The 14,775-nt window shown below is 33.6% G+C and overlaps 1 protein-coding gene across 2 annotated transcripts in view; it reads right to left on the bottom strand.

Annotated features, from left to right (window-relative positions):
- Positions 1–436: 436 nt before the first annotated feature.
- Positions 437–14,775, bottom strand: part of LOC108770477 (protein eva-1 homolog C) — a 180,193-nt gene continuing 165,854 nt past the window's right edge. Inside the window, exons 7-9 of one of the 2 annotated variants that reach the window (XM_018522100.1) lie at positions 3,895–4,140; positions 2,924–3,155; positions 437–2,398 (exon numbers count right to left, since the gene is read on the bottom strand). In XM_018522100.1, coding sequence (XP_018377602.1) covers positions 2,170–2,398; positions 2,924–3,155; positions 3,895–4,140 — 707 coding nt within the window. In that variant the 3' untranslated portion in view covers positions 437–2,169. The remainder of the gene's footprint in view (positions 2,399–2,923; positions 3,156–3,894; positions 4,141–14,775) is intronic. The other variant, XM_018522101.1, reaches the window with a different exon arrangement.

Genomic DNA, 14,775 nt, shown 5'->3' with positions numbered 1-14,775 from the left:
TTTTAATAGAATTGGAATAATATTATAAATAAATTGACAAAAATGACATTGATATTCGTAGGTATCTAGAAGGATATTAATAATCTTATGCTAATAAACATTTTATAACCAGTAAATCATTTCGAATAATATTATCTCAATCGGGATTCAAACCCGCATATTCCCGTATTCCATGCGAGCGTTCTCCTAATTCTATCTCTGAAACATATGATAATATTTGTTGTCATATAATTATAAAAATTATCAAATTATGTAAGAAATGTAAAAAATAAAATTCTACATTTTTTTAGGAAAATAAAATTAAGCTTTCTCTAAAGAAAAATCATTAAAGCTTTCTAAAAAAGAAAATACATCCATATATTTAAGTTCCATTTAATCACCGGATTCCAAATGTAATTAAATTCGGAATTAGACATTTCAATCAGTTTCGTTTCGTCAGATTACTTTCAGATACACCAACTTTCTCGTGACGTTCCGATTGCTCTGAACAGCGGTGCGACCCTATCATTGCTCTTGTACAATCTTTGCGATCAATAGCCAACTGAGAAAGCACATGTGATAAACAAGATTGCGCATCACCGGCGAGATAAGGCGCACTCGTTTTATGCGCTTTAGAAGGAAGAAAAATCCGAGCTCTGTTTATTACGTACTAATCCTTGCGATCACCCGTGAGGGAGAGTTTTCGCTGGCTCGACAGACGCGCGCTCTCCCGTTTTCCCGCACAATTGCAAAATCGATTCTATGGCACGAAGGACAACCCTCCAGCTACAATCTCCGACCGTTTCCGATTTAAGTCTCGTTACGCGCGTCCCCTTCTTTCTTTCTCGCTTACTTATCTGTACATTACATGTCCCTATTTACAGTGTGATGTACATACATATCAATTTCTATAAAAATCGTCTCGGCTATGGCAGCAACTATGACAGCTTCGATATACAAAACCGCTGTAAGTTCGTTGAGAGATTTTTCTTGAATGTGGGCGTGATCGCGTTTGGCCGCTGCTTCTTCAGTGGTGGTCAATAATTTTCAACTGGCGCACAAGCAGCGGCGATTAAAACACGTCGGGTGACTTTTTTTAACACAATTGCCTCGCAGAATTTCACGGAAATTGGCCCGCTTAAATTTCAATACCAAGGAAATTATACAAAATATTACTCATAAGCAGTTCAATATTTTAAGTTGTTTTCATACATTGTCGACGTTCTCAAAACGAATGTTGGATCTGTTGATTTCTTCCACTGATATAGCACAGATCGCTACAAACCAGTTGTGAATAAGTGTCCCAGAAGTTTGTTACCAGCGAATGTTACCGACAGGTTATCGATATGCTCCATGAAACTCACTTGGTGAGTTTCTTCCGTGGGTATACAGTTGAGTATACAGTGAGTATAAGGTATACAATGAGTTAATCGTGAGTCGACGAGGTCGATAACACAGTTTCCATAAGATATGTCTACCTATTAAACAATAAAACTCAATCCATCGATTTTACAGTTTAATGATCCAAGAAATAAATATCCGCATTATATGTTTACTTTCCGATACCATTTTGTATTCGAAAGAGTGACAACATTCAATGAATACTGTCATGTCTGATTGCATGATGCACTTTGTTCTTTCTGTACCTGTCGCTTAAACGTACAGTTCAAAGTAAATGCTTGCGGTGGTCCTTAAATAAAGGTATTCCAGTCCTATTCAAATAAACCACTCGACCCTTCTTATACACATTTACAAATCGATCCACATTGTTCTCGTTGCAGTATCGCAACAAGGCAATGCTAACTATACATATATTATGCTTGCTCCTTTCCCATACCATCTTGTCGATGATTAGGATTATACTTCTAATCGAGAATTTTTCAAATTCTCGGAATGGACGACACGTTTACAGATATACAAGTCTATTTTAACAAACATCGACAGACGCTTATTATTGGCGTCTAACGACTGACAAATTTGAGATCGCATTGTCACAATATATACCACAATTTGGCGCAACAAATAATAATTAGTTCAACATCTTCAACGTAATTTACAGCGGTTTGGCACAGCGTGTCCGTCTCTGCCGTACCGTTTTGTCAATTAAAAGCAATATTTTCGGGTGCTAACTTCCGGTACCGGGCTCAAGGACGGGGGTCGTCCCTCGCGCGGGACAACCCCTTCCTCTTGTCAGCCATAGTAATAGCTTTTGCTGTTGAGGTTTCGAGGATTTTCCGTGCGGAGGATGGTGTGAAGATTATCTGTGCCAACCATGTGGTTCCCAAGGTCAACGCGCATCCCCGTGTTGGTTGCGTGAGATACCGACGTGGCGTGAATGCTTGTCGGCGATAAAGGTATCCTCGTGTCGGCATAATAACGTTCGCCGTGAAGTCTCTCGGCTAACTGCGTTTCGGGCAATCTACAATATAAAAAATATAATTAGAATACATAATTAATAGTTCCACAGAAAGATAAAATTACAGTAAAATTTCCAAGACAGTCCCTTCTATTATCAAAAGTAAAATAGAAGAACAAAAAGTATTTAAGATTAAAATTGTTTACAAATTTCTAGTTTTATAATATATTTAAATTTCGAGTAAACACTTTTTATTGTCGTCTTTAATTGTCATTTTTCAATTACTTAAAAAAAAAACAGAAACACAAAGGAACAAAGAAAAGGCATATTTTTATTCTTCTACAATCAGTTATTACATTAAAATTGCATGTCCAAATTTTAACATCGAAACATCTATAAACTTATTTTCTGAAAAATTTTGTTTTTAAATTATGTCGTTATTGTAACAAATGAGCGCGATATCTAAAATAATTACTTATTTTAAATCTAAATAAAATAGAAAAAACTTATATTAAAACAATTTTATTAATTCACATAATAGAAGGGAGTTAATATTTCTCTTGTCGAAAATCGAAAAGAGAGATTTACCTTGCGTCTTGCATTGGCACTGCAACCGGCGTGGTGAGATCGATGTCGGCATCAATCTCGGAAATATCGTCAGTGAATCCATTAGGGAGGGCCTCATTATTCGCATGAAATTTTGCATCCCTCTTGGCGCGATGCCGACTGATTAATAGACGGCCAATAACCAATCCCAGAAAGAGCAGAATACCGGCACTGACCGATACAATAATGTAGAGGTAGAACTTTTCTTGGTTGTCTGCAGAAATCATGTTAAATAAACACCTTAAACTTTCTTTCTTTTCTCTGTAAAATATCGACAACAGCAGATGCATTATTAACAATATATAAAAGGAAAGCACATTATTTCTTTTTTAATTCGTTTTTGTTCGTTTAACAATCTGCTTTTGTCCTACAGTTATAAATCTATATTATTTATGTAAATAATTGCCTGTGTATACGTATCCAACATGATAGTCGAATAACATTTAGAAACTATGAAACAAAAGAAAAAATCAATCAACATGCAGTTCTAATTATTACTACTACTGGAAACAATACAACGTCAAACACACAATGCTCACATTTGCTAGTTGCGATCAATTAGCAGTTACACGTATCATTTTTCGGATCCATTATTTCAATGTTTTCGAATGTCGAGAGATCAGAATACAAACTTCGATTAGTCCGATTCTGGATGCCATAAATAAGATCGATGTAATAACTGAGATGTGCAATAATAAAAAATAAAGTATATTTCAATATCCAAAATTAAGCTATTCAATCTTAACTCATCAAGAATCAAGATTTCTTTACGTGCATGTATCACAAGATGCTCAGGCAGTTACAAGAAGAAATATCTTTCGCCAACGTTTGCCCTCATGGGGTAAACTACCCTATCGTATCCAACCCTGGCAAGAGTCGTCGGGATCGATAAAAACAGCTCTTTACCGATGTTTTACCAGCTGAAAGTAACGAGCGACCGATGGTGTACTTACTCGTTATGAAGGAGTAGGCATTGATCCATTCATTCAGATATCCCACCACTATGTGATCCTCTTCCGGAAACGCGTAGACGACGGTAGTGCAATTTCCGGATGCGCTGGCACTCGTGGATATGGCATTACCAATTCCGTTGTCACTCGCCATTGAGCTCGCCTGGATAACCGTGGGTGGTAAAGGCGGTAAGGGTAAATCTTTCGCTCCGATACTGAGCGACTTTAACATGTTCAACCGCGCGTCCACTGTGCACGCGAGAAACAAACGTGAGGGAATGGCAGTTTGCACCAATTGTAAGAGTCCAAGCTTGGGTTTTCAGACTGTTATAATTTTGGTGAATCTAATTTTCAATGCTAAGTACTGATATAGAAGAAACTACTGTTTATTATTATTATTATTATTATTATTATCATCACTGTTCACAAAGAAACTAATAAGGGACGTTTACAACTCTCCGGAAGCGATTCAATTCTCCTTGAAATACGTTAAATACAAAAATTTAAAATACACGTATATTATTTTGTATTATTTTTCAAAAATCTAAAATTAACAAAAACCCCTATCCCCCATTTATTTTAAGAGGTGTTTTATCCTTTAAATCTGAAATTGGAGACCGATATAAAAAAATACACGTCTCTTAGATTTTATGTTTAACGACATATTTCAAGAAGAATCGAATCGATGTTCTGGAGTTGTGACAGGCTCTTTGTAAGAGCGTTTTCGTGCGTCTCCAATAAAAGCAAGATTCACCGAAATTATATTGATTTCAAGATCGGAATTTGAACGAAAAAAAGAAAGCGTTATGGCCGTATCACACTAGCGACTCGCGGCTGCGACTCCGATTACGACTGCGACTACGATTGGCTGTATTTCAATCATGTGATTGCGGTTGCTGCTCACATTCAGCGCGTTCAGTTTCAATGTCTTTTCTGGGATTTCAATACAATGAGTACAGAGATGTTTAAAGATCTTGTTATTAAGCTAACACCTTTAATTCAGAGACGTGACACACATCTTAGAGAAAGCATTTCACCTTCAAAGAGGTTATCACATTTATGTGATAACCTCTATGTGGTTTGGATTCCACAAAATCAATCAAGCGGTAATCTAGCTCTTTATTGAATTGTTTTGACATTGTGTATATTTACTACGGGTATCTGCTTCAGTTTCAACCATTTACAAGATAAGCATCACGTGACAATACAGACGCCATATAATTGGTTGTGACTGCGATTGCGACTCGGAAAAATGGACGGCCGACCAAATAGTAGTCGCGAATCGCCGTCGCTAGTCGCTGCTTTCTGATTGGTCGAGGAAAAGTCGCAATCGCAGTCGCAATCGCGGTCGCAGCCGCGAGTCGCTAGTGTGATAAGGCCATTAGATGTTGCATAAATTATAGCAATTTCACAGCGACGATAAACCGTAGGGAAATATTTCACAAGAAATAGAATATTATGTATTATTAGTAATATTTCAAACGTGTTTTCGTATTAAGAAAATTTCATAGCGTGTTTGGAAATTTTGTACAAAAAAAATAGATTATCGTAGTACAGAACACACAATTTTTCGTACTATAATATAAAATATGTTAATTACATAATTATAATATACAAAACAAAAAATATCAGCGATGAAATAATAATTAGTCACTGCGTTATTTACAACAAAAAATATGATCGATATTTTCCATCAAATACGATGTTTTTTCACAGCGTTTAATGCAAGACAGAAGCAACGTACAGCTGTGTCTATTTACGTCAAAAATACTATAAATAATATATTAAACAAACATTGCATAATATTCTGCGATTATAATCAAAATGGATCTGATGTGTATGAAAATTTATCGTTTACAACTTCAAAGTAAAATTCAAATTTCATTTTTCTACAAATCTAATAACATCTAAATTATTATACCACTTTGCACAGGTCTATTAATTTGCAAATATTATATTATTATTACATGTTTTAAATAAGATTAACATGTCATTAATTAAAGTTTACGGAATAAATAACGTGATGCAAATATCAATTTGCAATTTAGACTAGTAATGAAGAATGTAATAACTTTTTCGTAATGCTTCATTAAGTTTTAGTAAATGTATGTTGCGCGACCCGATATGTGTGTATCTGCATATGTGTGCATAATGCAAATATGTTTTTCCAGCAAACTTCCACAGCGTGAATGATTGATTATATCATAACACCCCTAATAGTCTCCTACCGAATGAATCATGAGAGCTGTTCGGTGCAGCTCTCACCACCCAGAATATCATTATTTTCATAAAAATTACAATTTAAAGAACAAGCTTACTCAATCATTCGTCATTCAATTATCGTCTGAATTTATCTTTTTTTTTTGTGCCTACCGAACAAAATTCGAGGTATAAAATGAAGAATTTCCTACGATAAGTCGTTCCATCCTGTGTCTCTCCACGGATCGTGAAACTTAAATGGCACATTGTACTCTTGTAATGCTTCACGGTCTTCTGACTCACTTTTCGCCTGAGTTATTTTTCAGGAAATAACCACATGGCATCTCCGAACGTCAATGGAAATGAAAGAGCGGAATAAAATATATAAAATAGAGATGAATATATATAGTCCACTCTTTGTCATTGGACACTAACGGAATATTATATGTATAAGGATCGTACGTTATGCAAGAATACGCCGCTTTCAATTCGTTGTAAGTTTTAATTTTTATTATATATGAAATTGCAACGCGCGACTCAAATTCTAAAACTTTATAACAAACAAAGACAGAATTCTTTGAAAGCACTGTACAGCTGCTAAACGTTGGTGCTACCTATAAGTAATTATAGAACTTTTATTTAAGTTATTTAAAAAAAGAAGTTTCGATTCCAGGTACTGAAAATATTTCATGGTTTAATGGAATGTAAAAGACAATTTTATTAAATCTATATTTTTTACTTTGAAAAATTCAAATTCTAAAGGAAAATAAATTGTATAATTAATTATATAGGTAAGTTTACTATTTCTTCCAAGTGAGATAATCGTGTTCGCAGTTTCTTACTACACCATTTCGTTCTGCTCTGTACACAGCAAGCGTCACGATATACTTCGTTATAGAAGTAACTGATCCAAGCGGACTTAAAGATAACGAATTACGCGGACACGACGAGTCGCGCGAAGCAGTTTCGCTGACGTGATAAAACCAAGGAAAGAATCAGCAAATCGTAATGTTGAGACACACTTATCAAAGTTGTGCATTTCTCATAATCAATTATATTTTGAGACTGTACGATTAATTCTCTTTCAAAATTCGAATTTTAAGAAATGAAAAATATAGAAATGTTCAGAATTGATTAAATTTATGTATATTATTGTATATTATATTCTTGCGCAATATCGTTCTAGCGCCGACTCCTAACGCCTCGTGATTTATATTTATTGTTCTTTATTCGTAAATATAGATTTAATAAAATTTTTGTTTCACATTCCATTACATAATTTAATGGAATATTTTCTCAGTACATTTATGTTGTTAATACACTGTATACGAAATAGCTCAGAATCAGTATGTTCATTGGAAAGTTTCTGTAAGGCTCAGTAATATCTTAGCTTCGAGTTATTTACATTATAATTCAAACAATATGGTTCTAGTTCTTCCGGCCGCGTTGTTCCGCCAAGCTTACTATCTCTCCCTTGCGAGATAACGTTCGCAGTTTCTAGTTTTCTAATTAGCGACTTGGGAATGCTTACAATTAGCCGACGACGTCGCGGAAATGCCATTGCTATCCCGTCTCGCGAGTTTTCACTATTTAGGGTCTCAAATCGCATTTAGTTATAAAATTTACATAACGAATTTGATTTAAAGAATTATAGTACTTTTATGATAATTACATGCGGAAAGAACGATTTTATTGAAGTAAAAATTTAAGTAAATGGACTAATTTTATTGGATCTTTAAAATAATTACATAGAAAGCATAATGAATAATGTAAAATTTTGACGTTCTAATAACTTGAACGTTCTACAATATTCTACATAATTTTTTGATAAATCAAATTATTTTCAGATCTGTATCTAACTAAATTTTTAGATACTTCAGCAAAACAATTCTTTCCGTGTAAAGATTTCTCGTAAATAAAAATAAGAGAACAAATCAGAAAATTCTAATCGTATCAATCAGAATTCTGGTTATATTTTAACCAGAATTATAATAGATTCAGCCAAAAAATTCTAATTTGTCCATTTTTAACCAGAATTCAAATTAATGAAACCAGATTCTTTTTCAGTGCATATATTGGCATAATATGATCATGACGCGTATTACATAGAAATTCTACTTTGAAGAATATAAAGATTTGTTTAGAAGCTGTTTTTAAAGGCATGTTTTTAATGGCGTACCATATCTTTTAATTGCTTAATGAAATTCGACAGAAATAGTGTTGATGGTACTTTTATTAGTGTTCCTAATATGATAAGCAAAGATAATAAATGCAAAGATGAGACGTAATAGGCTGCATATAACTTATACGAGGCGTCTTTTAAATTATGCCAATTACAAGAACAGAAATAGGAATGTAACTTGATCTTCCGATTTTTTTTATCTTATCAGAAGTGTTTTGCAGAAGATATGTACGTAGTATAGCGTAATTATACTGAAAATTATGTTTTCACGTCTTCAGACGAATTTACTTAGTCAACTAGATAATAGCTGTGTCTGACGTGAGTCTTCAAACATACACAGAGTTATGTAATTATATTTGTGTCTCATAGTAAGTGTAACACGGATATATAATTTCAGTCTAAGTCGGTTAATTATTTCGCCAAAGGAAATTAACTACGAGTATACAGTATATTCAGATTATGAATATATTTAAGCTAACGGACTGTGATTCGGCTCTTTGATTCACAATTCATACTGAATTTAATGAAATTGTTTCCCCACTATATAATTTTGAATTTTGAAAAAGTAATATCGTGACTACTTTTACGCATTAAACGACCTAATAAAACTGTACGATGATCGATTATAACTTCATGTAATTGATATTAAAGCAATAATTTTTCTAAAAACCGTGATGAGGAAATTAAATGAATTTCATAAAGGATATCGACTATCAAAATAGCGACAATAAATGTAAAACGAGGTAAAAAATATTGTACGAGTAAAAGAGAATATGGTAGCAGACTAATTTTAAATATTTCGTTGAGAATTACGGGTAATATTCGCGCGAAATCCGTGCTTTTCGCTCGAGACGGCAATCGATTGTCCATGAAAGTTTAATCGCAGTACCGCGCATTTCATATTTTATTCTTCATAAAGTATGCAATGCGCGCAAAGCTACACTCGCAGTTTGGCGTTTTTTCGGCAGCTTTTAACATAACATATTACATTAAAAATGGAGCTACCGTTTTTAATTAAATAGATATAAACTACTTACGATTTATCACCAAAAATAATATTCGTTGCGCACAATATGGTGATTAAAAATTGATATTTCCGGCGGTATTATTAATCCAGTACAGTAATATTAATCCATATCATACAGAATGACATTGTGATGTTAAACGTAATCTGTACACATGGAAAAACACGTATTATCGGGAATTAATTTGTTTATTGCAATAGGAGAAAATTATTGTAACAACGTGTCTCAAATTATGAAAGTGTATTAGAATAAACTTGCAAGCGCAAATCACGTGTATGTACCAAAAGATATAAAAATAATATTCAATTATTCTCGTTGTAAATAATCCCTCGAATTCGCAAAACGTAATTTCGTTTCGCATGAAAAATTATATATTCCATATATTTGCAGCGTAAAACGATAAACATGTGTCTGTCATTTGAAAAAAAGGAGGAAAACGTTTTATATAAAATTCCGCAACGTGGCTGAGTGTGTTTCCGCGCGCATCGGCGAACGAGACGTGACAAAGCCGAAAAGTTATCACAGATAAAATAGGAACGAATGCCGTTGCTTTTATTGCGCAAATATTTTTATTCCACGGCGAAATAATTTCTCGTCAGTCTCGCTGTGAAAACGTTATGCACTGTCGTTAATGCGAGCCACACACGAACTACATTCCTGTATTGCACGTCCGCGAGTCGCGCGAGCTACGTGCACTGTGATCGAAAGAATCACATGACTAGCGCTGCCACCTGTTCACACGCGAGAAATGAACACTTTACGACAGTTGTGATATATGTACACGTGTTAATATATTATGTACAATCTCGAGGTTAAGCTTTACGATCACGTAAAGCCACTTTCAGACAAGTCGATTTTCAAAAGGAAGAAGAAACGGTGGAAACATTTGGCACAATAGTTTGTTATTTTCTCTAAAAAGCGATCAAGTTTTTAAGCCTGTTGCATATTTCTTTTCAAAACTGAAGAAAACTCCAGTCGACTGCTATTTATTCATGTTATTTGATTGCGTGCACCGCCAATAAGATTCATAAAAATTCTTATTGCCGTCGTTTCTACACTACTATTTCTTCGTAAAAAAAGTCATCAAAATTCAGAGTATCGGTCGGAGATTTTTCCGCTTTCCGAAGGAGGGTCAGAAATTCACGCAAAAAGATCAGGATCTTCAAATGAAAATTGGAAAGATGACAACCATCTTTACGATCCAATATGTAACGAATACAACAGAAAACTTCGCTCGCAATTTTTTCGAGAAGTATTAAAGAGAAAATAAAAAAGATATAATATACATACATATTTTCCAATAATTTTTCAAAGGATAATTAAAAAAGAAAATTAAAAGAATATTAATAAAATTCTTATCGTTTTTTTTACACTGTTATGCAAAATGTTTGTATAAATTAACATACGTTTTATAATACATAAAAATACAACATTATGTATCTAATGTCTTAACGTCTCAACAATGTATGTATATATTTAGATATTAAAAAAACGATTAAGAAATAATTAATATTAAATACTCAACTGTCATTAAATAATTGTTTAATTTTATTGCTAAAAAAAAACAAAAAAATATTGATGTCTTGATTATATAACAATTATTTCATCAATTTAACAATAAATAAAAGATCATCACAATTAATATTTATTTTTTACAAGATTTGCAAGATTCCGTTTAATGAGATTCATACATTCAATACACACATGTAGCTTCCTTGATTAATTACAACTGCGAGAGAAGATTTAGCACTTCATTACTAAGTAATCAAACGAGCGCCTCATAAATCTGCGTTGATAGAAAACCTGGGTGTAAATCCACTACTAAAACGCACTGGACAACGACGCTTAGAGGCAATAAAGCATCGCACGGCGTTAAGCTCGTAAAGCGAGAGCTCGATCTCTGTTACATTGCGAGTTAACTAAAATTCGAGGGAACTGCCACCTAATCGACATTCGATGGCTCGTCCTGGTGTTAGTATATTGACTGTGAATCGATCATTGGCGAAGCGACCCTTAACGAAATAGTCATATCGCTCTCAGCCCTGGTATACTAATGTCAACATCAATCACTAACAGCAGCTATTAATCGTGCCTCAAAGTTTGCGTAGAGACTAGCGAAGGACACTTCGTGTTCGCGAGAGATCAACTGCAAGATATTTCGCTCTTCAAATTGGCTAAGTCTGTAAATGTTCTTATCACTCTTGTTTACTCGAGAAACGAGACATTCGTATCTCTGTACTCAATATCTTACTACAATAAAATTTCAACTGGAAATCCGCCATTTGTGTCTTAAAGTTGTCACAAGTCATTTCCTGTTGACCGATTTTTCAATTAACAAAATAACTAAAGTTATTATCATTTTATAACAGTGATTTTTAATTGAACCATTTATTCATTTTCTTTTATTCTTTTAATTGCTAGATAGGCAACAATTAACAACAATTAACAAATCATTTTTTAATAGGCATGATACAATATTACATTAAGTACAACAACCATCACAGTTACAAAGAAGAAATTATTGTAGTTAACATAATGATAGTTAAGATTCTAACCAATTTCATCGCTTAAGTTAGTTTGCTAAGTTTGTGATAAGAACTCGATACGAGGATCAACAATTTCCCTTTACGAACTTAAAAGTTTCACTTCAAAATAGTTCACGCGGTAGGTATTGATGTCGTGACAGCTGTTCGATAATTGCTTTTGCATCGACAGCTTTCCACCTAGTTGGGAGGTGAGAGAGAACAGTCGCCAAACTTACTAAATACTATGTACGACTTTATTATAACTGATTGACATTGACTTTGTTGTTGACGATTGCTCCGTTAAACTCGTTTAACGACTAGAAAATTAGTTATTATCGGGTATATGATATTTACGAATAAAAGCGTCTGAAACAGTTTCTTCTTCTCGAAAAAAATGTGCTTTTAAAAAATTTCGAAAAGATGAGATAAAAATCTTTGAAAAAAATTACAATCATTCTTTACATATAATTATTAATTTTTTAAATATCCTGTTATTGACTGTGTTTATCATAATTAAAACTATCGAGGTTGTACAACTTATCAAAATACAATATAAATGTATTCGAATTACAATACAATTGTAATTAAAATTTGAAAGTTACATTATAAAATTGAATGTCTTCTCTTTTACATTATTGTAAAAATAATTCTTTCGTAGAGAATAAATTTTACAATGGTAAAAATTAGGGGGAAAAATTTTGCAGTGAACAAAGAGAAAAGAACTGAGGATAAAACCAAATTTTATTCCGTTTTGATGGAGAAGAGAGGATCTGTATCTTAGAGAGCCAGAGTTAAAAGGCCACGGCATAGAGTCCGCTGGGTCGGCCAGCAAGTTAAAAATGTAAATAGAAGGGAAAGTAAAGTTTTACGTGCCCTGAAAGCTCTCATCAAGCTGTGTAACTTTTACTTAAGCGATTTTGTTCTACCTGGCGCCGTATTATACTCATGCTGTACAGCTTGCCAATGCGAGCTTACAAACGATATTTAATGAGCCACAGTAACCTACTTTCTTCAGTCTCATTGATTTTAGCAAGAATTATCGTTTTACTTGTTTCCTATGTCTATCTCTTTCTATCTTTTCCTCTTTCTCCTTTTTCTCCTGCTTCCTCTTTCTATTTTCTCTGAAAATCTACTTGATATATTTCGCTTGATGATACTAAAAATTACAATGTAACTTTACATTTGTAATTTAAGACATGACTCGTTATTTGTGCTCCATTCTCGCATTTTCTGTATTACAGTTACAGTATGAAGAATTGAGTAAAGAATTGTAGATTACGCGCTTGAGAAACAAGGGTGCACCATCTTACGATGAGCTAACACGATTTAGTTTAATTAGTTACGTCAAGGTAACGGCGAAACACGATAACTTAAGATTGTCCTCAGACATTCCACTCGATTAAAGCCATCCAATTTCAACGTTAAGTTCTATCATTGTTTGTTGGTTAATGTACGGGAATAGCTGCTGCCCTAACGCGCGAAACGTGCCGTTTCTTATCTTTACTAACGACGAAATATGCGCCGATCCTCATTTGTCTGTGTCGGTAACACAATTCTGACGGTTTCTTCGTTGTCGCTTAAAATGTAACATTTACACATTATCCGTTTATCGCGCTACGCGGTTACGTATAACAGTGAAATTTAAATGATCATTAGCAAAAAGTCAATGTTGATGTAAGTGAGTATTCTTGAGCAATTAACAATAGCCTGATTGTTGGATTATTGCGTAATTAGACATAGAATTAGATGCGACAAAAACTCCGTATTAATTCACAAATTTAAATGTACATCCGCGTGTATAACTTTAATATAAACATGTGAAAATAGTTTCTGTGCGAAATTAAATTTCCCAAAAAATTCGAGAAAGTTTTATTTAAATCTATTTATTATTCTAATTTGCTGTTAAATTAAATAAAATTTTCAATAAGAGTTTTAAATGTGTTTTATCAAACTACTACGCGCGTAATCCAGAATGTTTGTGTTAAAAACATCAAGTTTATCTCCGTTTTGTTTCACATCAATAAAACAAAGTGATTTATGACATTTAAATATTTTCTTAACTACTTTGATCACAATAAATTATTATTTAGCCGACACAAGTATATTGAAATTGAAAATTAAAATAATAAAATTCAAGTATAAATCTTCTTTGCGGCTATTAAAATGCTTACACGGTTCCGTAAGCATTGACTTTTCTACCATCTAATAGGATTTGAGATGCAATTTGCATTTTCCGACTCTAGTTGCGAAAGTGCATCAAAGAATCCGATCCGCTTATACCGATTACCGGCGGGTCAATTTAACTCCATTTTTAATATCGAACAGTTCTTCGCGCGATATTACTAATCACTATCTCTGCCTAGACGGGGAAGCTCAATTATTAAATCCATTGATCTAATCGACCGTGAGAGATTACGAGACGTGCTATTCGTCTGCGCTTAAGAACTTTACAAATATTTTGTTCCACCCGAGTCGGTAAGTTGGAATCGAATGTGTCAAATTTAGTCAGCATTCTGAAGAAAATAAGACGCAAGAAAGTTCGAATTGATTTTTCTTTTCGACGTCAGACCATGATTTATATAATCTTCTCACCAATAGTTCCATGCGCACCCGATGCATCTTCAAATTCTTTTCACTACGTTCTGTACATCTGCCTGATATATCCGCGATATAGTTTTGTAATATTTTTAAAACGCTTGTTTTTTGTAATATAGACAAGTGCTTGCGATATTCAGTCTCAATTGATGCTTCTATTTTTGTAAGTGTATAAACAGGATATTGACTATTTCATCATTCAGCGCATCCGTATTTCCATTATTCCTACAAGAGAAATAACGTTTCTCTCTTTATCCTTATATGATATAAATACAGTAATGATTCATATAACGATTTATTCAAAGTTTAATATTGTTCTAATTTGACAAAGATACAAACGGTAAAAGGATACAGTTAT

This window comes from Trachymyrmex cornetzi, unplaced genomic scaffold (assembly GCF_001594075.2).
Source record: "Trachymyrmex cornetzi isolate Tcor2-1 unplaced genomic scaffold, Tcor1.1 scaffold127, whole genome shotgun sequence".
Taxonomy (NCBI): Eukaryota; Metazoa; Arthropoda; class Insecta; order Hymenoptera; family Formicidae; genus Trachymyrmex; species Trachymyrmex cornetzi.
The sequence above is the reverse complement of the archived record's forward strand: the minus strand, read 5'-3'. Positions and strand labels throughout refer to the sequence as shown.